This window comes from Erinaceus europaeus, chromosome 14 (assembly GCF_950295315.1).
Source record: "Erinaceus europaeus chromosome 14, mEriEur2.1, whole genome shotgun sequence".
NCBI classification, from domain to species: Eukaryota; Metazoa; Chordata; class Mammalia; order Eulipotyphla; family Erinaceidae; genus Erinaceus; species Erinaceus europaeus.
The window spans coordinates 100,639,304-100,661,300 of NC_080175.1; the positions used below are offsets into that span (position 1 = coordinate 100,639,304).

At 53.6% G+C, this 21,997-nt stretch overlaps 1 protein-coding gene across 1 annotated transcript in view; it reads right to left on the bottom strand.

Moving 5' to 3' along the window:
- Positions 1-21,997, bottom strand: part of PCYT1A (phosphate cytidylyltransferase 1A, choline) — a 34,079-nt gene that overhangs the window by 4,059 nt on the left and 8,023 nt on the right. The window contains exons 2-7 of the mRNA XM_060172205.1: positions 11,850-11,969; positions 8,618-8,717; positions 2,862-2,978; positions 2,090-2,241; positions 838-916; positions 272-414 (exon numbers count right to left, since the gene is read on the bottom strand). Of these exons, the coding sequence (XP_060028188.1) occupies positions 272-414; positions 838-916; positions 2,090-2,241; positions 2,862-2,978; positions 8,618-8,717; positions 11,850-11,966 (708 nt within the window). The 5' untranslated portion in view covers positions 11,967-11,969. The remainder of the gene's footprint in view (positions 1-271; positions 415-837; positions 917-2,089; positions 2,242-2,861; positions 2,979-8,617; positions 8,718-11,849; positions 11,970-21,997) is intronic.

Sequence of the window (21,997 nt, forward strand, 5' to 3'; positions counted from 1 at the left end):
AAAAAATCTTTAAACTTGACATAAGACTGCGCTGTATAAGACGCATAGGTTCAAAATTCTATTTAGGGGGCCAGGTGGTGGTGCACCTGGCTGGGTGCACATGTCACAGGGCACAAGGACCTGGGTTCAAGCCCCTGCTCCCCACCTGCAGGGGGAAAGCTTCACAGGCGGTGAAGCAGGGCTGCAGGAGTCTGCCTCTCCCCCGTCTCACTTTCTCTCTGTCCCGCCAGGAGTGCAGGATTCGTCGTGGCTGGGGGCAGTGGAGACTCACGTTGATGAAGCTGACGTTGAGCTCCTTGGCCGTGTAGCCCCTCTGCAGGTTCCGTCGGGCGTACACATCGTAGTCGCGGACAATCCGAGTGATGATGTCTGACGTAGAGATGCCTTCTGTTCTCTGCGTTGGGGCAAACATACCTAGCGAGAGCACACATAATGTGGCATCCGGCCCGCTCGGTGGCAGTGCTCGAGGCAAACTGGGAGCACCCTCTCCTTGTCTCAAAAAGTGGAATCTACCCGGACTGAGTGAAGTCTGGAGATGCAGAAGGAGGATGGGATCAAGTCTACGGTAACAGAAGCAGGAGCGGGATGGCCTTGCTGCCAAAAGCAGCGTGGACACGATACAGACAGGTGCTGGGGAGCCACTGAAGCTGAGACAGGCATCGAAGCAGCTGTGCAGGCTGACAGCAGCGTGGGCGCCAGGCCCACCTGAACGTCCCGTGACCACAGTGTGACCGCGGAGCGTGCCACATACAACGTTCCTGTCAAGCAGACGTGCGGCCGGTGGCCCACGGCTGCCCCTGGGTTCGAGAAAGCAAGGAGGCGCACCAGCACACTAACCTGCTTCTTTGATGTGCTTGTAAACATCGTCGCTCCCGGCAGAAGAATACGGGATGTCGTCATGGGCTACAAAGTCGATCTGAAAACGAGGAGACACGAGTTACAGCCCAGGACCACCACTCAGAAACAGCTGAGAGCACTCCCGGGTCCAGAGAACAGGAGAACAGCCGCTCAGAAAGCAGCAGTGAGCAACACATAAATAAAGGCAATAAAAATAATTAAAAATATATACTTTAAAAGAAGAAGAAAGGAAATCACTTCGTCTTCCTGGTCTGCAAGGAAGGGACTGTTAGAAAGTGCGCAAAAGGAAGCCGCGTGCTGGTGTCTACCTCAGCAGTGACAGTGGCAGGGTACGGATAGCAAGGGCCCCCTCTCTCTGGAGCGTCTCTGCTCCTGAGAGACGGCAACCCCACAACCTTTGGTGAAAGACTTCAATCTCACACGCCGTCAATGACGCGCCTCTTGCAACAGGGAGGAGAGGTCGCGGGCACTGGGGAACAGCGCTGCAGCTGAGAGACATGAAGAGCCGGACTTACCTGCTCCTTCCTGACCAGGCCAAAGGTGCTTCTAGTACAAGCGCTAACACTGCCCGGCTCCCAGCAGTCGCTGCGGTGTAAAGGGTGCAGGAGGAACGTGGCAGGGACCCACGGCCCACGCTGCTCACTCTCTCTCTCTCTCTCTCTCTCTCTCTCTCTGTCTTATTCGATTCATTGACTTTGGATAGAGACCAAGAGAAACCGGCAGGGCAAGGGGAGACAGAGGAGGAGGAGGGAGAGGAAGAGGGAGTGAGACGTGCAGCACCGCCTAGCCACTCGTGAAGCTTGCCCCTCACCCCGCAGGTGGGGACTGGGGGCTTGAACCTGGGTCCTTGCGCACTGTCAAGTGTGTGCTTTCCCAGGTGCGCCCGCCCGCACGTGTTACGAGGCCTCTGTGGGTCCAGTGTGTCAGATGGAAGAGGAAACAGAAACCACCCCTCTCTCCCCCAGGACCGTCGGGGGAAGGAAATGGAAAACTTGGTGGGCAGAAAGCGACCCCAAGGTCGGCCGCCTGGAGGGCTGGGGGTCTGGGAGAGCAAGAATGGCAGCGCACCAGACTCACGCTTGGGACTCCACAGTCCTGGGGTCAGCCCTGGAGACCACGCGAGCTACGGGGCGTCTGGGGCTCTCGCTCGCTCGCTCTCAGTACAGTCAACAAACAAATTGGGAGGCGCGATGCCGCGTCTCAGGAAGCAGAAGGGCGGGCGGCTCCGTACCCGGTGCTCAGCCAGGAACTCCGGCGTCAGGGTCCAGGGCGCGTTCCTCACCACCTCGTCCACGTAGCGGCAGTGCTGCACGGCGTCGTAGCGCTCGCTCTCCGTCATCACCGTGAAGCCTTTGAAGTTGTGTGTCAGCTCGTCACTGCAAACTGAGCGGAGACAGCTGTCAGTCCCCGTTCTGCTCCCCCCGCCCAGAAGCCCTGTCGCCGGTCTCCCTCGTCCCCGTCTCGGGCCGGAACCCATCTCCAGGGAGGAAGCGTCCATCCGCGGGTGTCTGAGGCTGGGTGACTGTGCCTCTCCTGACTGAGAAGCACCTGGGGGAGACCGACCGCCTGTGAGAAGTTCGCGTGCTCACAGCTGGGGGCAGAGGCCCCAAGAGGACTAAGCCTTTGGCTGCGAAGACAAGTCTACGTGCCTGCCTGTCGTTACCATCGACTTTTAGTTTCAACACGAAACGCGCCCATCTTCCATGGCTGTGCACAACCCGCTTAGACCCCTGCACTAAGGAGGCTCAGACCGCTGAGAGCGCGGCCCGGAGCAGACACCGTCCTCACAAGGGCCGGAGGGCGGCGCTGCCACGTGCCAGCCAGCGACAAGGCGGGAAGCCCGGAGCAGGCTCGGGGCGGCGGGCGGGACGCCTCCGTGTGACACAGAGGCCGGGCTGAACATCCCCCGTCTGAAGACCACAGCGAGACCCCGCGTTGGCAGGCCCCGCGTTGGCAGGCCCCGCTCCGAAGGGGACGGCCCCACAGAGCCGGCGTCTTCTCACCTCCCACGATGAGGTAGGTGTTCGGGAAGAGGTTCTTCGCTTGCATCAGAGCCCGGGCGTGACCGGAGTGGAACAAGTCAAAGATGCCGTCTGCGTAGACTCTCACGGGCCGGTCACCTAGAGCCACAGCAAAGGGTCAGTCAGTCCAGGAGCAGCGACTGCGCGCCGGCCGCGGTCAGGCGCCAACGGGAGCGTGCGGCGTCCGGCTCCCCGGCTCCCTTCCCCGGCGCTGCCGCGGGCTGTGAGGAGCCACACGCAAGCAAGCCGCCGCCACGGCCGCCACTTTCCTCTTCCCTAAATCAGCTGACTGGCGCCCGTGTCACTTCGCCGGACCGCAGGCGGCAAATAAGAGAATGAAACGCCGCCGAGGTCACTGGAGCCCAGCCGGTGGCCCCACGGACCACGACGTCGCTGGGCCCTGGAGCGTGAGGCCCCGGAACCGCACGTGCCACAGTGGCACTCCAGGTCTCTCTCGCAATACATACACCTGGGGTTTCGGGGCCGGGCGGTAGCGCAGCGGGCGAAGCGCAGGTGGCACAAAGCGCAAGGATCCCGGTTCGAGCCCCCGGCTCCCCACCTGCGGGGGGGGGGGGGGGGGGGTCGCTTCCCAGGCGGTGAAGCAGGTCTGCAGGTGTCTGTCTTTCTCTCCCCCTCTGTCTTCCCCTCCTCTCTCCATGTCTCTCTGTCCTAGCCAACAACGACGACATCAGTAACTACAACAATAACACAAGGGCAACAAAAATAAATAAATAAATAATTTTTAAAATAATCTTTTTTTATATTAAGAATATTTTCTTGGTGGTGGTTCAGGGACTGACTGTAAGACTTGCCTGTATAAGGTTCTGGAATAAGGACTTGACTTTTTTTCTCATTAAAAATTACATACAGTGATCAGGGAGGTGGTGTAGTAGATAAAGCAATGAACTCTCAAGCCCTGGAACATGAGGTCCCAAGTTCAATCCCCAGCAGCACATGTACCAGAGTGATGTCTGCTTCTTTCTCTCTCTTTCTCCCTCTCTCTTTCTCTCCTATCTTTCTCATGAATAAAAAAAATATCTTTCTGGGAGTCGGGCGATAGCGCAGCGGGTTAAGCGCAGGTGGCGCTAAGCACAAGGACCAGCGGAAGGATCCCGGTTCAAGCCTCCGGCTCCCCACCTGCAGGGGAGTCACTTCACAGGCGGTGAAGCAGGTCTGCAGGTGTCTGTCTTTCTCTCCCCCTCTCTGTCTTCCCCTCCTCTCTCCATTTCTCTCTGTCCTATCCAACAACAATGACATCAATAATAACTACAACAATAAAACAAGGGCAACAAAAGGAATAAATAAATAAATTAAAAAATATATATATATCTTTCTTAGAAATTAAATACAGGGCAGGGGTAGATAGCCCTAATGGTTATGCAAAGAGATACTTGTGCCCGAGGCTCCAAAGACCCAGGTTCAATCCCCTGCACCACCATAAGCCAGAGCTGAGCAGTGCTCTGGTAAAAATAATAAATAAATGTAAATATAGAAATAAATAAAAATTAAAAACACAGGGGCCAGGCGTGGTGCACCTCATTAAGTGCACACATTACAGTGTTCAAGGACCTGGGTTCAAGCCCCTCCTCTCCTGCAGGGGGAAAGCTTCAGGAGTGGTGAAGCAGGGCTGCAGGTGTCTCTCTGTCTTCTTCCCTCTCAGTTTATCACTGTCTCTATCCAATAATAATAAAATCAAGTTAAATTAAATTAAACCAAACACATAATCAGCCCTGGGCTGGCAAGCTTTACGAGTCTGTGACTCCCTGGTGCCAGCTAAACGCAGTCAGTTTGCCCCTGGTCTTCTGCTGTTTAGAACGGACTTTTACGAAGAGCAGCAGGACACAGGGGAAGGCACCCTCAGGCAGCACAGGCAGCTCTGGCCCCAGCGCTGTCACTGTCTAGTCCCCAGAGGACAGCCTCCGGCCCGCTAGCCTCTGTGGTCTTAATTTCCTTGTGCTCACAGAGACGAGATCACAAAGTAATCTCAAAAGTGACTTCACTGAACATACACTTATTCTGACATTTTAAAAGATTAATTTACGAGAAAGAGGAAGAGGAGGATGGGGGTGAAGGAAAAGGAGAGGCCAGGCATCATCCTGATACACGTGGCGCCAGGGACTGAGCTCAGGACCTCACGCCTGAAAGCTCCACCCTTTACCCACGGAGCCAGCCACCCTCTGACCCACTAGCCTAGATTTTTAATTAGATGTATTTGTTAATGCTTATTGATTATAAGCCTCAAACTCTGGAACAGTAAATATGTTTTCACCTTTTTTTCTTAATTTATTGGGGGATTAATGTTTTACAGTCGACAGTAAAACCAGTAGTCTGTGCGTGTGTAACATGTCCCAGGCTTCCACTTCGCAGTCCGGCCCTCACTAGTCCTCTGCCATCACGTTCCAGGCTTGGGCCCTCCCCCGGCCCAGAGGCTTGTACTCGGGGCGCCACTCCGACTCCAGTCCGGGCTCTGCAGGATCTGTTTCATCTTTGCCCCCAGGGTTACTGCTGGGGCTCAGGCTCCTAAAGGCTATTTCCCCCTCCTGTTGCCCTCCTTGTTGTTGTTTTTATTACTGTTGTGGCCATTATTGTTGTCACTGCTGTCGTTGTTGGATAGGACAGAGAGAAATGGAGAGAGGAGGGGAAGACAGACTGGGGGAGAGAAAGACAGACACCTGCAGACCTGCTTCAGCGACCCCCCTGCAGGTGGGGAGCCGGGAACTTGAACCAGGATCCTTACGCCGGTCTTCGTGCTTCGTGCCACCTGCGCTTAACCCGCTGTGCTTCCGCCCACCCCCTTAAACAAATATTTGCTGCTCATGGCTTATGGTGCTGTGGGGAGTTAATTTGGGGCTTCAGAGCCTAAGGCATTCGAGTCTGTCTGCATAAACATCATGCTGCCTCCCCAGCACATTTTCAGCCTTGTTTTCTTTTTGATTTGTGTCTGAGAGGAGAGAGCACCAGAGCATCGCCGGGCCCACGGGAAGCCAGGTCAGCGCTCAGGAGTCAGGACGCCAGGTCAGTGCCTCGAGTCCCACGCGTCATCCCTGCACTGCCCGCCCAGCCACACTCTCAGCTTTGCGTCCTGCCCGTATCCAGCATCTGTGTGACCAGATGTGAGAGAGGCGCTGGACTCTGATGTGTCACTGACACCCAGGAGCGCTCCCGCCCGCCACCGGAATGCGACCCTTGGTCTGCCCCGTGGCAGCTGGAGTCTGGCCTGCCTGACGGCAGCTCGCCGCAAAGTCTGTTTTCCTTTGTTGTCGCTTGGCCACACCCCCGGAGCCCACCTAGGACTCAGAAGGGGGATCAGCCGCTTCAGGAGCCCCAGTGGGACTGGACCTAAACACCGCGGCAAAGGGAAACACGTCTGGAGGCCGAGGACCCAGCACTGCATTCTGCGTGAGCAGCGGGCGTCGGACACTTGGCCCCACACTGCTGAGCCTTCGTTTCCATTCACATTTACAACAGAGAGAGAGAGAGAAAATGCTCTGAGCCCAGCTGAGAAGCAGCAGAAGCAGGCTCTCCACGGTGACAAGGTGATCCGTGCCACCGCTGCCTCTTACGCCGAGGGCTGGTCCACTCCGTCCATCCCTACACACAGAGGCAGAGAGAATGTCGCCACTGAAATTAAAAGAACAAGAAAAAGAACTGAAGAATTGACAGAGAAATAAAGACTGCTGCCTGTGTGGCCTAGAGGTGGCGCAGTGGATAAAGCACTGGACTCTCAAGCATGAGGTCCTGGTTCAATCCCCAGCAGCACATGTCCAGAGTGACGTCCAGTTCTTTCTCTCATTTCCTCTCCTCCTATCCCTCTCAATAAATAAACAGGGGCCAGATGGTGGCGCACCTGGCTGAGCTCACATGTTATAATGAGCAAGGACCAGGTTTGAGCCCCTGGTCCCCACCTGCAGGGGGAAAGCTTTACAAATGGTGAAGCAGGGCTGCAGGTGTCTTTCTGACTCTCTCCCTCTCTCTCTCTCCCCTCTCAATTTCTGACTGTCTCTATACAACAAATAAATAAAGATTAAGAAAAAGAGAGAGAGAAAGAAAAAATAACTAAATAAATAAAATAGGGGGCCAGACTGTGGTGCAGCAGGTTAAGCACACAAGAAGCGAAGCGCAAGCACCGGTGTAAGGATCCCGGTTCGAGCCCCCGGCTCCCCACCTGCAGGGGAGTCACTTCACAGGTGGTGAAGCAGGTCTGCAGGTGTCTGTCTTTCTCTCCCCCTCTCTGTCTTCCCCTCCTCTCTCCATTTCTCTCTCTCCTATCCAATAACAATGATAGCATCAACAACAATAACTACAACAAAGGCAACAAAAGGGAAAAACAGCCACCAGGAGCAGTGGATTTGCAGTGCAGCACCAAGACCCAGCAATAACCCTGGAGGCAAAATAAACAAACAAATAAATAAATGAAATAAAAACAAAAGGCTGCTGCTGCTATGATGCTGCATCCATGACATGTGCTCTCGGGGTTTCCAGTCACGGTGATTCCAAAAACCAGCAGCCCCTAAAGAAAGACTATCTGGAATATATGTCACCAATCTATGTGGTTAAAACTACAGGGTGTAGGTCATGTGCAAACAGAGGGTGAAAATAAGGAAATAAATCGTGGAGAGCAGAAAAACACACCAAAGCAGGGCAGGAAACGCTGCAGGTGTACACGCGTGAGGTCCTGAGTTCAGGCCCTGACACCATACGTGCCTGAGTGCTTCTCCGGCCCCGCCTCCCTCTCCTGCTCTCCACAGCATACTGAATACTATAAATCTTTTTTTGGGGGGAGGGGGATTTAATTTTTATTTATAAAATGGAAACACTGACAAGACCATACAATTCCACACAGTTCCCACCACCAGAATTCCATATCCCATCTCTTCCCCGATAGCTTTCCTATTCTTTTTTTTTTTAGTATTTATTTATTCCCTTTTGTTGCCCTTGTTGTTTTATTGTTGTTGTTATTGATGCCGTCGTTGTTGGGTAGGACAGAGAGAAATGGAGAGAGGAGGGGAAGACAGAGAGGGGGAGAGAAAGACAGACACCTGCAGACCTGCTTCACCGCCTGGGAAGCGACTCCCCTGCAGGTGGGGAGCCGGGGGCTCGAACCGGGATCCTTACCCCAGTGCTTGCACTTTGCTCTTTATATATCTATATCTATATCTATCTATCTATCTATCTATCTATTTATTTATTTTCCCTTTTGCTGCCCTTGTTGTTTTTTCATTGTTGTAGTAGTTATTATTGTTGTTGTTATTGCTGTAATTGGATAGGACAGAGAGAAATGGAGAGAGGAGGGGAAGACAGAGAGGGGGAGAGAAAGACAGACACCTGCAGACCTGCTTCACCGCCTGGGAAGCGACTCCCCTGCAGGTGGGGAGCCGGGGGCTCGAACCGGGATCCTTACGCCGGCCCTTGTGCTTTGCGCCACATGCGCTTAACCCGCTGCACTACTGCCCGACTCCCTGCACCACCGCCCGACTCCCTCATCCACTATCTTAAGTGCTTGTCTCTGTAGTGCTGTGTCTCATAGCTGTGGCAACGTCCTGGGAAACAAGTGAAGAAGAAGAAGAAACAAGACCATATGCTTACAGGTAGCAGTCCAAATGGAACAGCAAGATAGGCAGGAGAAGCCGACTAGCGACTCATCTTGACAAGAAAAATGAGAACAGAATCCAGGCAACAGGGGCTTATCTGGCACTGACAGCAACTGTGAAAGGACAAACAAGCGACCGTCCACTTACACGGAGTCCCTCTGCTGGCCTCTTCCATGGTCACCCTGACGTAGGGCTTACTGAAGTCCACTTCGATTTCGTCAGAAAAAGGAGCTGGCTGCCGTAAGCCCTCAAAAAGAAAGTAAAAGGGACAAAAAGTTACACTCGATGGAGCAAAGTGACACACTTTTTAGGGGACAGTTACTCAATGTGCTATAATAAAACTCTCCCTCGAACTTCCTAACATGAAAAAGGAGGAAAGCATTCAGCAGTGAGCACGGCATCTGGATGGCGTCAAAGAGGAGTCTTCCCGGGGCTTTCGGGACAAGGCCGCGTGAGGAGACGGGAGCCCAGGCACAGGCTAGAGTTCGAGGTAGTCTGGAGACGGTGTGTGGTGGAGACGACAACCCAATCCACCTAGTGGACGCTCCTCCACAGGCTGTTCCCGCCCGAGACAGTGGAAGCCACTCTCCAACCACTGCTCCATGCTGGATGGCGGTGTGGACTCAAAGGAGTCTGGGAAAGGTAGCAAGCACCTCAGAGTTGGACAGCTGACTCTTGACATAGCAACAGACGGCCAAGTGTTAAGACAGCGAGCCCCCCCCCGCCAGAGTGTAAAGCCGGGGGGTCCACCCGTGTTGGACACTCTCCTAGACTCCTCATCCCGGCCTGGCTCTCCAGCTGTGACGGCTGGCGGAGGGCATCTCTCCGTCCCTAAGTCCTCCCAGGAGGTGTGTTAAAGTGCTACCCACCACCACCTTCATCTGAGTTTTCTAACAAATACTTAGAAGGAACGATGGCCTGTTTAAAAGCAGACCAGCAGTCACTGTGTGAGCCTGGCGGCCGTGCTGGTGTGCAGGACGCGGCCCCTAGCCCTGCCTGCACTCCCCTCTCTAAGGCCTGTGGCTACGGTGCTCACACAGCAAAATGGCAGTGTAGATACAATTAAATGCAGGGATCATCCTAGTATCTGGGTAGGCCCACTGTGATCACAGGATTTTTATGCGTGAATGAGGGAAGCAGAGTCAGAGCCAGAAAACCATAAGGCAGAAGCACTGCTCACAGTGCAGTGCGTACCAGCTGCCGCACAGACTAAGCAAAGTCTTTTTCAGAGCGTGGCAAAGACTAGGAAGCGGATTCTCCCCTAGAAACTCCAGTCCTGCCACACTGTTAACCATCTGCAGAGTTAGGCATCTGACTTTGAGAAACCTGAGGGTAATATGTCTGTATTGTTCAGGTCACAAGTTTTCTGGTAACGGTTAAAGAGCAACAGGAAACTAATCTGGTGTCCTAGAGCCTCAGCACATGGCTGCTATCTGTGGAACGCAGTCTCTTTTACTGCTCAGTAGAGGACTGACTTGACCGGTCAACTGTGACAGAATACAGACGCTTTTCCCTCTGGGCTATGGAGTCACATCAATAGCTAACGGCTAATACCAGTTTAAATCTACATATGAAGAGGAATAGATGGTTTGGTTCTGTCAATGAGCCTTTAATACTTGGACTTTGGGGGAGTCGGGCGGTAGCGCAGCGGGATAAGCGCACGTGGCGCAAAGCGCAGGGACCGGTGTAAGGATCCCGGTTCGAGCCCCCGGCTCCCCACCTGCAGGGGAGTCGCTTCACAGGCGGTGAAGCAGGTCTGCAGGTGTCTGTCTTTCTCTCCTCCTCTCTTTCTGTCTTCCTCTCCTCTCTCCATTTCTCTCTGTCCTATCCAACAATGAATGACATCAACAACAACAACAACCACAAGAAGGCTACAACAACAAGGGCCACAAAAGAGAAGAAAAAATGGCCTCCAGGAGCGGTGGATTCGTGGTGCAGGCACCGAGCCCAGCAATCACCCTGGAGGCAAAAAAAAAAAAAAAAAAAAAACCTTGGACCTGGGGGGCCAGGCGGTGGCGCAGCGGGTGAAGCGCAGGTGGCGCAAAGCACAAGGACCGGCTCAAGGATCCCGGTCCGAGCGCCAGGCTCCCCACCCGCAGGGGGGGTCGCTTCACAGGCGGTGAAGCAGGTCTGCAGGTGTCTTTTTCTCTCCTTCCCTGTCTTCTCCTTCTCTCTCCATTTCTCTCTTTCCTTTCCAACAACAACGACAAAAACAATAATAACAATGACAATGACAATAAACAACAAGGGCAACAAAATGGGAAAAACGGCCTCCAGGAGCAGTGGATTCATAGTGCAGGCACCGAGCCCCAGCGATAACCCTGGAGGCAAAAAAAAAAAAAAAAAAAAACCCAACATGGACTCCATATCAGTGTTGGGCATCAGCGATAACTTCAGGTGTGTGTGTCCCTTGACGGAGGTCGTCGTAAGGGCACCAACCGGGGTCAGGGTAAGCGGGAAGTGCGAGGGCAGCAGGCCTCGTACAAGGAGCACGGGCAGGAGTCGCAGCGCAGGACAGACGGACAGAGACAGGACAGAGACAGAGACAGGACAGAGACAGGACAGAGACGGACAGAGACAGGACAGAGACAGACGGCAGAGCGGAGAGCGATGCAGGGGGAGCAGCAACGAGGAACCTGAAGGCCTGGAGCAGAGCACCGCCTGCCTCTCCATTTCATGAGCCTGAATTCAGACAGAGGCTCCTAGGAGCCTCTCAAAATAGACTCCCAGCTCCCTTGTACCCGAAGGCCCCTGCTTTCACCTGCTCTGTCCCGACGTTATGGCTCCTGTTTGTTAAACACTTTGTCCCGCTTTGTATCTCACGGCCTCTCAGCCACCAAGCTGCAGATGCCGCCATGACGCCACCCTGCCCTCCCCGGGCAGACGCCGTCACCATGTGTCCTGGAACCCCCCACCCCAGAGCCCTGTCCCACTAGGGACAGACAGACAGACACAGGCTGGGGGTGTGGGTCCACCTGCCAACACCCATATCCAGTGGAGAAGCAACTACAGAAGCCAGCACTCCCACCTTCTGCTCCCCATAGAGAATTTGGGTCCCTGCTCCCAGAGGGATAAAGAACAGGGGAGCTTCCAGTGGAGGGGAGGGGACAGGGAGCTCTGGTGGTGGGAACTGTGTGGAATTACACCCCTATTACGATTATAATCTCGTAAATAAATGATTAAATCACTAATAAAAGATAAAACACTAAAAAAGCTCCAATCGTGAGCAAGTGTAAGGTTCTGAATAAGGTGAAGACCGTTGCTCCCACTCACTGAGCGTCAACGCTCCCGTCACGTACGGAGGCCGCGACCCCGGCCTCGCCAGAGCTCTAGCTGCCCCCCCACGCCAGGTCCGGGGTTCGACAGAGTCGCTTCTTACGATTGCACAGCGCGGCATTTTGGGAGGCGTCCCGTCTTCCTCTGCTGCCCCATTGGGTCCAGGTACTTCTTTCCTCCTCTTCCTCGTGCTGACTTTCGCTGAGCTCTGTGCATCCATCTTCTCATGAAAAGAGAAAACGAAGTTTATTTTATTGGGTGGGACAGAAGCCTGTAGCCAGTGGCCAACAGACAGATGTCAACACACACGGATCGATTCCGCAGTTCACGTTCCAGACGGCCGACTGCACCCGCCACTTCCACGGCTCTGGCTGACTCAAAGCATCGAGGTAGGCGACCTGCACCACGGCCGACGTCCTGAGAGGCACCACCCGTGCTCAGTACTCAGGGAGAGAGTCTCACAGAGTCTCACAGGAGACACAGGGAGAGGAAGAAGCCAGGCGACCTGCACCACCGCCGACGTCCTGAGAGGCACCGACCGTGCTCAGTACTCAGGGAGAGAGTCTCCCAGAGTCTCACAGGAGACACACAGGGAGAGGAAGAAGCCAGGCGACCTGCACCACCGCCGACGTCCTGAGAGGCACCACCCGTGCTCAGTACTCAGGGAGGGAGTCTCCCAGAGTCTCACAGGGGACACAGGGAGAGGAAGAAGCCAGGCGACCTGCACCACCGCCGACGTCCTGAGAGGCACCACCCGTGCTCAGTACTCAGGGAGGGAGTCTCCCAGAGTCTCACAGGAGACACACAGGGAGAGGAAGAAGCCAGCGCCGGCCCCGCTCTGGCCGTGAGCAGCTGGGTCTCCGCCGGGGAAGCTCTCGGCACACACACGCACGGTCTCTCTGCACAATGATGCCCACGGCTGATCTGCCGGCCGAGGCGTTCTCCTCCCTGACCAGCGCCGCCTGTGCTCGCTACATAGCCCACCTGGAACACGGGCTCGAGAAAGCCAGGGAGAGAGGAATAGGCCGAGCAAGTCTGGCAGGGAGACTTCACTCAGCAACCGCCATCTCTGCCCACAAAGTGCTCAAGAGCGGGAAAAACGGCCTCATGTCAGACAGGAGGACATTCTGCTGCCTCACTGCCTCCACGAGGCCTTCCTGAAGAGGGTGTCAGCTACACACCTATGACTGTGCCACTTCCTTTTCCAAGTGGCAGTGTGACAAGATCTCCAAGAAACCCGACCTCATTCCTGGAGACCGGCACCCATGAGTCCTGGTTAAATAGTAAGCGGACATGAAAACACAAAGTTTAAAGTCAAAGACGGCTCCACCCAGAAACGTCCTTTATCACAGATCAGATTAAAGTGTGGGCAAAGGCCTCTCCCGTGATGACGACCGGCTCCTCCTCACTGCAGCCAGTCTTTCTGGAAGCTACCGAGGCCCGTCCGCCTACCTCACTGTCTGAGGGGCCTGCCACGAGCGCCAGCCTGACGGCTTGGCGGCCACTTCTGTTTGCACACCAGGAAGGGTGGGGAGACAGGGCTTTGGTGGTGGGTGTGGCGTGGAACTCAACCTTGTCATAAACTGTTAATAACATGTTAATTAATTAATAAATTAATGACTGTTGATAATACATCAAAACTACTTTAAATACTAATAACTTGCACGGCAGAGGCCTGCACTGACTGCTACTCAGGGCGGGTTACTGAGTCGGCGATGAGAAGACGTCAAGAGTCACCCAGGCAGCTCACGACCCAGCCAGAGCGAGTACTCGTCTCCAGCAGACTGCGACATCATTTTCAAAGATTTCTTTACATTTATCAGCTTAGTGAGAGAAAAACTACGGACTGGGCAGTTCTGGAGCTGAACTTGGGACCTCATGCACGCAAGTCCTGCACTCTCTTTGCTTCAGGCTTTTACCAGAGAGAGACAGAGAGGGACCAGAGGAAAGATAACACAACAGCAAGGCTTGGGCGGGGGACGGGTAGCCTCCGAGCGGACGCGCCATAGAGGTGAACTATTCTGCGAGCTCGTCAAACGACTCGTAAAGTAAAGAAGTGTCGTCTTCAATAGCATCCAGTCCAGGCAAGGCCACTCCACACCCCCCCGCCTTCAAGCGTTGATGAAGACCCAGCAGAGGACACACACCGCCAGGCGCAAGGTCCTAGGGTGCAGCCCGTGACGACCCTGCCGGCAATAACAGATCGGGAGCGAGAAAACCAGCGGCCAGGGCGGCCAGACAGACTGTCCGTGAACTCCGCGGTCAGGGAGAGCTCAGGGCTCCGCGCAGCGGGTCTCGTCCCTGTCTCGTTCTGGGGTCTCTGCCTCCCAGAAGCTGCAGCTCTTTGAGAGCTGCCTGTCCCCGAACCACTCCTGCTCTCGCCTCCTGCTACTATTCCTCTGGGTCTCTGTGTTATGGTTGGGAAACTCTTTCTTCTTTTTGTGACATCTGTGTAGATTGTCCCTAAACAATGTGTGATCTTTATTTTGAAGAATGGAACTCTGGAATCTGAAAGAACAAAACATGTTTCTCTGGGAGCCCAGGGACAGCTTGCTGGGCAGGAGGAGCCAACCCCTGGCACCGCAGGGAGGGCCAGGAACTGCACCAGAGTGGTTTCCATAGATGGCAGGCATTCCTGTGCTGTGTCCCACTACTCTCGTTCTCTCGCCCTCTCCCTCTCTCTGTCTGTCAGGATGCAGAACTTAAAAACTGGGCTGAGGAGGCCACTTGGTGATGTCCCACATATGTGAGTCCCTTGGTTCCTTCTCCAGTGTGGCACGAAATAAACAGAAGTAGGAGGTGGCATGTCCGGTTGAGCTCACACACTGCAGCACAAGGACCCGGGTTCAAGCCCCCAGTCCCTGGGCAGTGAAGCAGAGCCACAGGTGTCTGTTCCCCTCTCCCTCCCTCGCTCCCTCCCCTCTCAATTTCTCTCTGTTCCAGCTAATACGATATTTACATAAATAACCAGCGTGACTGGAGCTGGGAGGAATGGTGTTGAGTAGAATAAGCCGGAGGAGGCCACACTGCTGACATCATTCAGAGCCAGGGAGAACAGGGAGAAACCCCGGTGGTTGGGGTGTCACCGCAACCCAGAGGCTCAGCGGCGGGGACGCAGGCCTAGTGCCCTGTGGAGAAGCAGGATGACTGGCACCTACTGTGAGGAAAGGGGGAGCCGCGCTCCCTTCTCCACATTCCTCAGCAACGAGACTGGAGCTGAAGAAGAGAATAAAGGGGATTCTCTCTGCGGTCCGGCTCCCGTCTTCGTGCAGGCTCAAGGCAGGTCGCACCAACTAAGGTCACACTCAGCTCCTTAAAGGTCAACAAGGTCCCAGGTCCGATCAGATACAACACACGTGACTCTTGTCCTGATACAGAAAGTGCCTGGTTGCTAAGCTTTTCTCATAATCCCACAGCAAAGCGCAAGCACCGGCGGAAGGATCCCGGTTCGAACCCCGGCTCCCCACCTGCAGGGGAGTCGCTTCACAGGCGGTGAAGCAGGTCTGCAGGTGTCTGTCTTTCTCTCCGTCTCTCTGTCTTCCCCTCCTCCCTCCATTTCTCTCTGTCCTATCCAACGACAACAGTAATAACTACTACAGCAACAGAACAGCAAGGGCAACAAAAAGGGAAAGTTAATAATTAAAAAAAAGATTTTCTCATAGACATTTCACTCAAACAACAAAGAATTCCTTCATCTCTGCTCCTCCATCTTCTGACATTGCAAACATGGTGCTTTGAAAGTGCCCTGCTGGGCTGGCAACGCAGTTCAGCTGGGAGAGCCTGCCATGCCACCCATGACCTAGGTGTGAGTCCAGCCCACGCCGACGGGGAAGCTTTGGTGTCGTGTGTGTGTGTGTGTGTGTGTGTGTGTGTCCGTGAAGTCCTAGAGACGCCACAAATCCCACTCAGACTTCTCATCTGTCAGACTAAACTTGTGCTGTGTGTGTGTGTGTGTCCGTGAAGTCCTAGAGACGCCACAAATCCCACTCAAATTTCTCATTCGTCAGACTAAACTTGTGTATTGTGTGTGTGTGTGTGTGTGTGTGTCCGTGAAGTCCTAGAGATGCCACAAATCCCACTCAAACTTCTCATTCGTCAGACTAAACTTGTGTTGTGTGTGTGTGTGTGTGTCCGTCCTAGAGATGCCACAATGCCACTCAGACTTCTCATTCGTCAGATTAAACTTGTGCTGTGTGTGTGTGTGTGTGTGTGTGTGTGTGTCCGTGAAGTACTAGAGATGCCACAAATCCCACTTGGACTTCTCATCCGTCAGACTAAACTTGTGGTGTGTTGTTGTATGCTTTACATTGGGTTGTTCTAGCTCTCCCCCGCCAAGAAAATTGGATCAGTCCTGCTAGTTTCGCGGGGCCCTCCTGGCCCCGCCCCAAGGAACCCCGAGAGGGTTCCAGAGTTCCAGAGTTCGAGAGTGCTTGGTGCCGCTGCGGGGGGAAAGAGGCAGCAGAGTTCTGTTTGGTGATTAGTTTGGTTTAGTTTGTGAATCGTTGTTCCTGAATAAAGAAATACAGCTTCCCTGCCCAGCCGTTGTCTCCGCGTCTCTGTTACCCGCCCGTGAAGCTAGCCCGCCCAGCAAGAGCCTCCGAGTTTTAACAACAGTGTGTGTGTGTGTGTGTGTGTGTGTGTGTGTGTGTGTGTGTGTCCATGAAGTCCTAAAGACGCCACAAATCCCACTCGGACTTCTTATTCGTCAGACTAAACTTGTGTTGTGTGTCTGTGTGTGTGTGTGTGTGTGTCCGTGAAGTCCTAGAGACGCCACAAATCCCACTCAGACTTCTCATCCGTCAGACTAAACTTGTGTTGTGTGTGTGTGTGTGTGTCCGTGGAGTCCTAAAGGCGCCACAAATCCCACTCGAACTTCTCATCCGTCAGATGAAACTTGTGTTGGTGTGTGTGTGTGTGTGTGTGTGTGTGTGAGTGTGTGTGTCCGTGAAGTCCTAGAGACGCCACAAATCCCACTCGGACTTCTCATTCGTCAGACTAAACTTGTGTTGTTGTTGTGTGTATGTGTGTGTCCGTGAAGTCCTAGAGACGCCACAAATCCCACTCGGACTTCACATTCGCCAGACTAAACTTGTGTTGTTGGTGTGTGTGTGTGTGTGTCCATGAAGTCCTAGAGATGCCACAAATCCCACTTGGACTTCTCATCCGTCAGACTAAACTTGTGTTGTGTGTGTGTCCGTGAAGTCCTAGAGACACCACAAATCCCACTCGGACTTCTCATTTGCCAGACTAAACTTGTGTTGTTGTTGTGTGTGTGTGTGTGTGTCCGTGAAGTCCTAGAGATGCCACAAATCTCACTCGGACTTCTCATCCATCAGACTCAACTTGTGTTGTATGTGTGTGTGTGTGTGTGTGTGTGTGTGTGTGTGTGTGTGTGTGTGTCCGTGAAGTCCTAGAGACGCCACAAATCCCACTCGGACTTCTCATCCATCAGACTAAACTTGTGGGTTTTTTTTTGTTTTTTTTGTGTGTGTGTTTGTGTGTGTGTGTGTGTGTGTTTGTGTGTGTCCGTGAAGTCCTAAAGGCACCATAAATCCCACTGGCACTTCTCATCCGTCAGACGAAACTTGTGTTGTTGCTGCTGGGGCTCCAGTCCAGCCTCTCCAGCCAGATAAGGTGGGGAGCAAGGACAGTACAGCACTCGGTGCGCGCACAGACTCCCTTAGCGGTTACTCGCCCAGAGGCTATGGGGCTGGGTCAGGGGCCACCTCTTCAGACCCCAACAGGACAGGACAGATGGGTGGCCTGACACGGTCAGTGGATCCTGGCTCCTGGCCCCGGCGCCCACACTGAAATGAAAGTGCCCTCAGGAGTCCGAGTGGTCTGAGCACCTTCCTGAGAGGCAGCCCCAAGAAGCCGTTCCGAAAGGGCGGTAGCGAGAGGGTGCAGTGCCAGTCTCCTGGGCGGTCGCCTCGTCCGTCCGTCCCCCGCGTGGGGCGGTTCCGAGTGTGAACACACGGCCGTTCTGCGCACCTCCAGATACCTGGCACCCACGCCCGGCCGCCTCGCTCCCAGGTGCTGGCAGGTCAGCCTCGGTACCAAGGACAGAGCAGCGCCGGGGACAGCCGAGGCGAGACCCAGAGCGTGCCAGGTGCAGAGGCGGGTGCCGCCCTGGCGGTGTCTGTGTGTCCCTCGGATAGATGCTGAGGGACACACAGACACCAGGAAACGGCAGAGCAGCCGACTTCGATCACAGACGGAGCTGCCAAAGTCAAATCCGGCTGGAACCGGCTGCAGACAGACACGAATCTCCCGCTTCTCCCAGCTCGGCCCCTCCTCTGGGCCTGTCGTCCTCCCCCAAAACCAAGCAAGCAAACATCTGCCCGCAGGAGCCCTGGCTGCTTCTTCCCTGGCGGGACAGGACGCGCCAACCAGAGGGCTCTCGGAGGGGCCAGAGCACGGGCGCCTGCGAAACACTTCCGGCCGGAGGCTGCCGGGTGCCAGTTCGACCTGCAACTCCGCCAACAGCCAGAGCTGAGCAGGGCCCTGGGGAAACAGATTTTTAAGTGAAGAAGATGCAGGAAGGGGCTGGGCGCTGCTGCGCTGTCTGAAAGGAACCCCCTAGAAATCAAGACCCCAGAACTCCGTTGCTCCCAATGTGTGTCACAGCAGCACAAACTCTGGGAAGGCAGCATGAGGGTTCTGCAAAACGGCTCTCCTGTCTGAGGCGCCGAGGTCCCAGCTTCAATCTCCAGCACCATCATAAGCCACAGCTGAGCAGGGCCCAGGTTAAAGCAAACAAATGAATAAAATAAAATAAAGTGACCTATTTCCATCTGATTCAGAAAAAATAATTTTCTTTTTGCCTCCAGTTATCGCTGGGGCTCGGTGCCTGCACTACGAATCCACTGCTCCTGGAGGCCGTTTTTCCCATTTTGTTGCCCTTGTTGTAGTTCTTATTGTTGACATAGCTGTTGTCATTGTTGAATAGGACAGAGAGAAATGGAGAGAGGAGGGGAAGAGAGAGAGGGGGAGAGAAAGACAGACACCTGCAGACCTGTGAAGTGACTCCCCTGCAGGTGGAAGCTGGGGGCTTGAACCGGGATCCTTAGCCAGTCCTTGTGCTTTGCACCACCTGCGCTTAACCTGCTGCGCCACCATCCGACCCCAAGAAGAATTTTCTGTTAGTAGACAAGGCAGACTGTCCAGCTTTTGATCCGAATACCACAGACTTGGGATCAGACTCTAGAAGAGTGTGAGGGGAATGAGGGGAAACAACTGCTAATACCAGACCTGTTATCAACCGCCATCAATGACAGCAGACGGTTACTGTGGGCAGGGAGACAGCAGCAGGAGTGCTCCCGGCTCATGAGAGGTCTCAGGTTCAACCCCTGGCACCACCAAGAGCCAAAGAGAAGCACAGCTCTAATCCCCAAAGCCCCTCTCCTCAAAAAAAAAAGAAAGAAAGAAAAAGAACTCACCTGGGAGGGTGTCTGCTTTGGTGTGTGTGCAAACCAAGTTCGAGTCATTGTCTCTCTGAAAAAGCCAGCCTGGAACAGTGACTCCCCCATGAGAGAGAAAGAGAGAGAGAGAGAGAGAGAGAGTATGTGTCTGCCTGTCTTGCTTTCTCTATGAACCGTTCGTAAATTCTTGTCAGTACGTATAGCATGGCTCCTCAGCTCCCGCTAGAAATCATGAATGGGGTCAGGTTCTTACAAGTTTCATGGAAGAAGGAACGAAATCTAGCGCTTACTCCACACTTTTAAAGGGCTGTTTGAACAAGAAAGCAAAAACAGTTTTCCCCTCGTAAAAAAAAAAAAAAAAAAAAAAAAAAAAAAAAAACAGTGCAACCCCAAGAAAGTGTGACAGAGCCAATGCGGACATGAAGTGAAGCGTGGAGCTTCCGAATCCCAGCATCTGTCTGGCTTCCCAGATCCTCCTTGAGGGGCCCCAGGACAGACAGCACCTCGCCACTCACAGGGACAGAGGCAGAAGCTGAGAAGAGCAACACGGCAGCCCCTGTGCTGTGTAACCCACCCAACACTGAACACCTGAGTCACTATGCTGTGTACATGCCCCACACTGAACACCTGAGCCCGTGCTGTGTACCCCGCCTTCACACTGAACACCTGAGTCCCTGTGCTGTGTACCTGGCCACACACTGAACACCTGAGCCACAGTGCTGTGTACCCCGCCTTCATACTGAACACCTGAGCCCCTGTGCTGTGTACCTGCCCCACACTGAACACCTGAGCCCCTGTGCTGTGTACCCCGCCTTCACACTGAACACCTGAGCCCCTGTGCTGTGTACCTGGCCACACACTAAACACACTGAGCCCCTGTGCTGTGTACCCCGCCATCACACTGAACACCTGAGCCACTGTGCTGTGTACCCCGCCTTCACACTGAACACCTGAGCCCCTGTGCTGTGTACCTGGCCACACACTAAACACACTGAGCCCCTGTGCTGTGTACCCCGCCATCACACTGAACACCTGAGCCACTGTGCTGTGTACCCCGCCTTCACACTGAACACCTGAATGCTTTAAAATCCAGCCTTAAATAACAAGTATGCCATCAGGTGTCACACCAGATGATGTCACAACTCCAGCAACAGGGTGAACTCCTATTAAGGAACACTAATCCTGTGCAAACTCCCACTAACCAACCTGAGAAGTCAGTCCAGACAGAATCAAACTAAGAGCCACTGATGAACTCCAAACTAATACACACGCACATCCACATGCACACACAGACACAGATAGATATACACAGAGGCACACATGGACACAGATATACACAGAGGCACACATGGACACAGATATACACAGAGGCACACGGAAACAGATACATATACACAGAGGCACACACGGACACAGATATACACAGAGGCACACACGGACACAGATATACACAGAGGCACACACAAAAACAGATATACACAGAGGGACACACAGAAACAGATATACACAGAGGCACACACGAAAACAGATATCCGCAGAGTCACACACAGACACAGATAGATATACACAGAGGGACACACAGACACAGATATACACAGAGGCACAACGAAAACAGATATACACAGAGGCACACACAAAAACAGATATACACAGAAGCACACACAAAAACAGATATACACAGAAGCACAGACACAGATATACACAGAGGCACACACGGACACAGATATACACAGAGGCACACATGGACACAGATATACACAGAGGCACACACGGACACAGATATACACAGAGGCACACACAAAAACAGATATACACAGAAGCACACACAAAAACAGATATACACAGAAGCACAGACACAGATATACACAGAGGCACACACGGACACAGATATACACAGAGGCACACACGAAAACAGATATACACAGAGGCACACACGAAAACAGATATACACAGAGGCACACACGGACACAGATATACACAGAGGCACACACGGACACAGATATACACAGAGGCACACACAGACACAGATACACACAGAGGCACACACGGACACAGATATACACAGAGGCACACACGGACACAGATATACACAGAGGCACACACAGACACAGATACACACAGAGGGACACACAGACACAGATATACACAGAGGTACACACAGACACAGATATACACAGAGGCACACAGACACAGATACACACAGAGGCACACACGGACACAGATATACACAGAGGCACACACAGACACAGATACACACAGAGGCACACACGGACACAGATATACACAGAGGCACACACAAAAACAGATATACACAGAGGCACACACGAAAACAGATATACACAGAGGCACACACGAAAACAGATATACACAGAGGCACACACGAAAACAGATATACACAGAGGCACACACGAAAACAGATATACACAGAGGCACACACGGACACAGATATACACAGAGGCACACACGGACACAGATACACACAGAGGGACACACAGACACAGATATACACAGAGGCACACACGGACACAGATATACACAGAGGGACACACGGACACAGATATACACAGAGGCACACACGGACACAGATATACACAGAGGCACACACGGACACAGATACACACAGAGGCACACACGGACACAGATATACACAGAGGCACACACGGACACAGATACACACAGAGGCACACACGGACACAGATATACACAGAGGCACACACAGACACAGATATACACAGAGGCACACACAGACACAGATATACACAGAGGCACACACGGACACAGATACACACAGAGGCACACACGGACACAGATATACACAGAGGCACACACA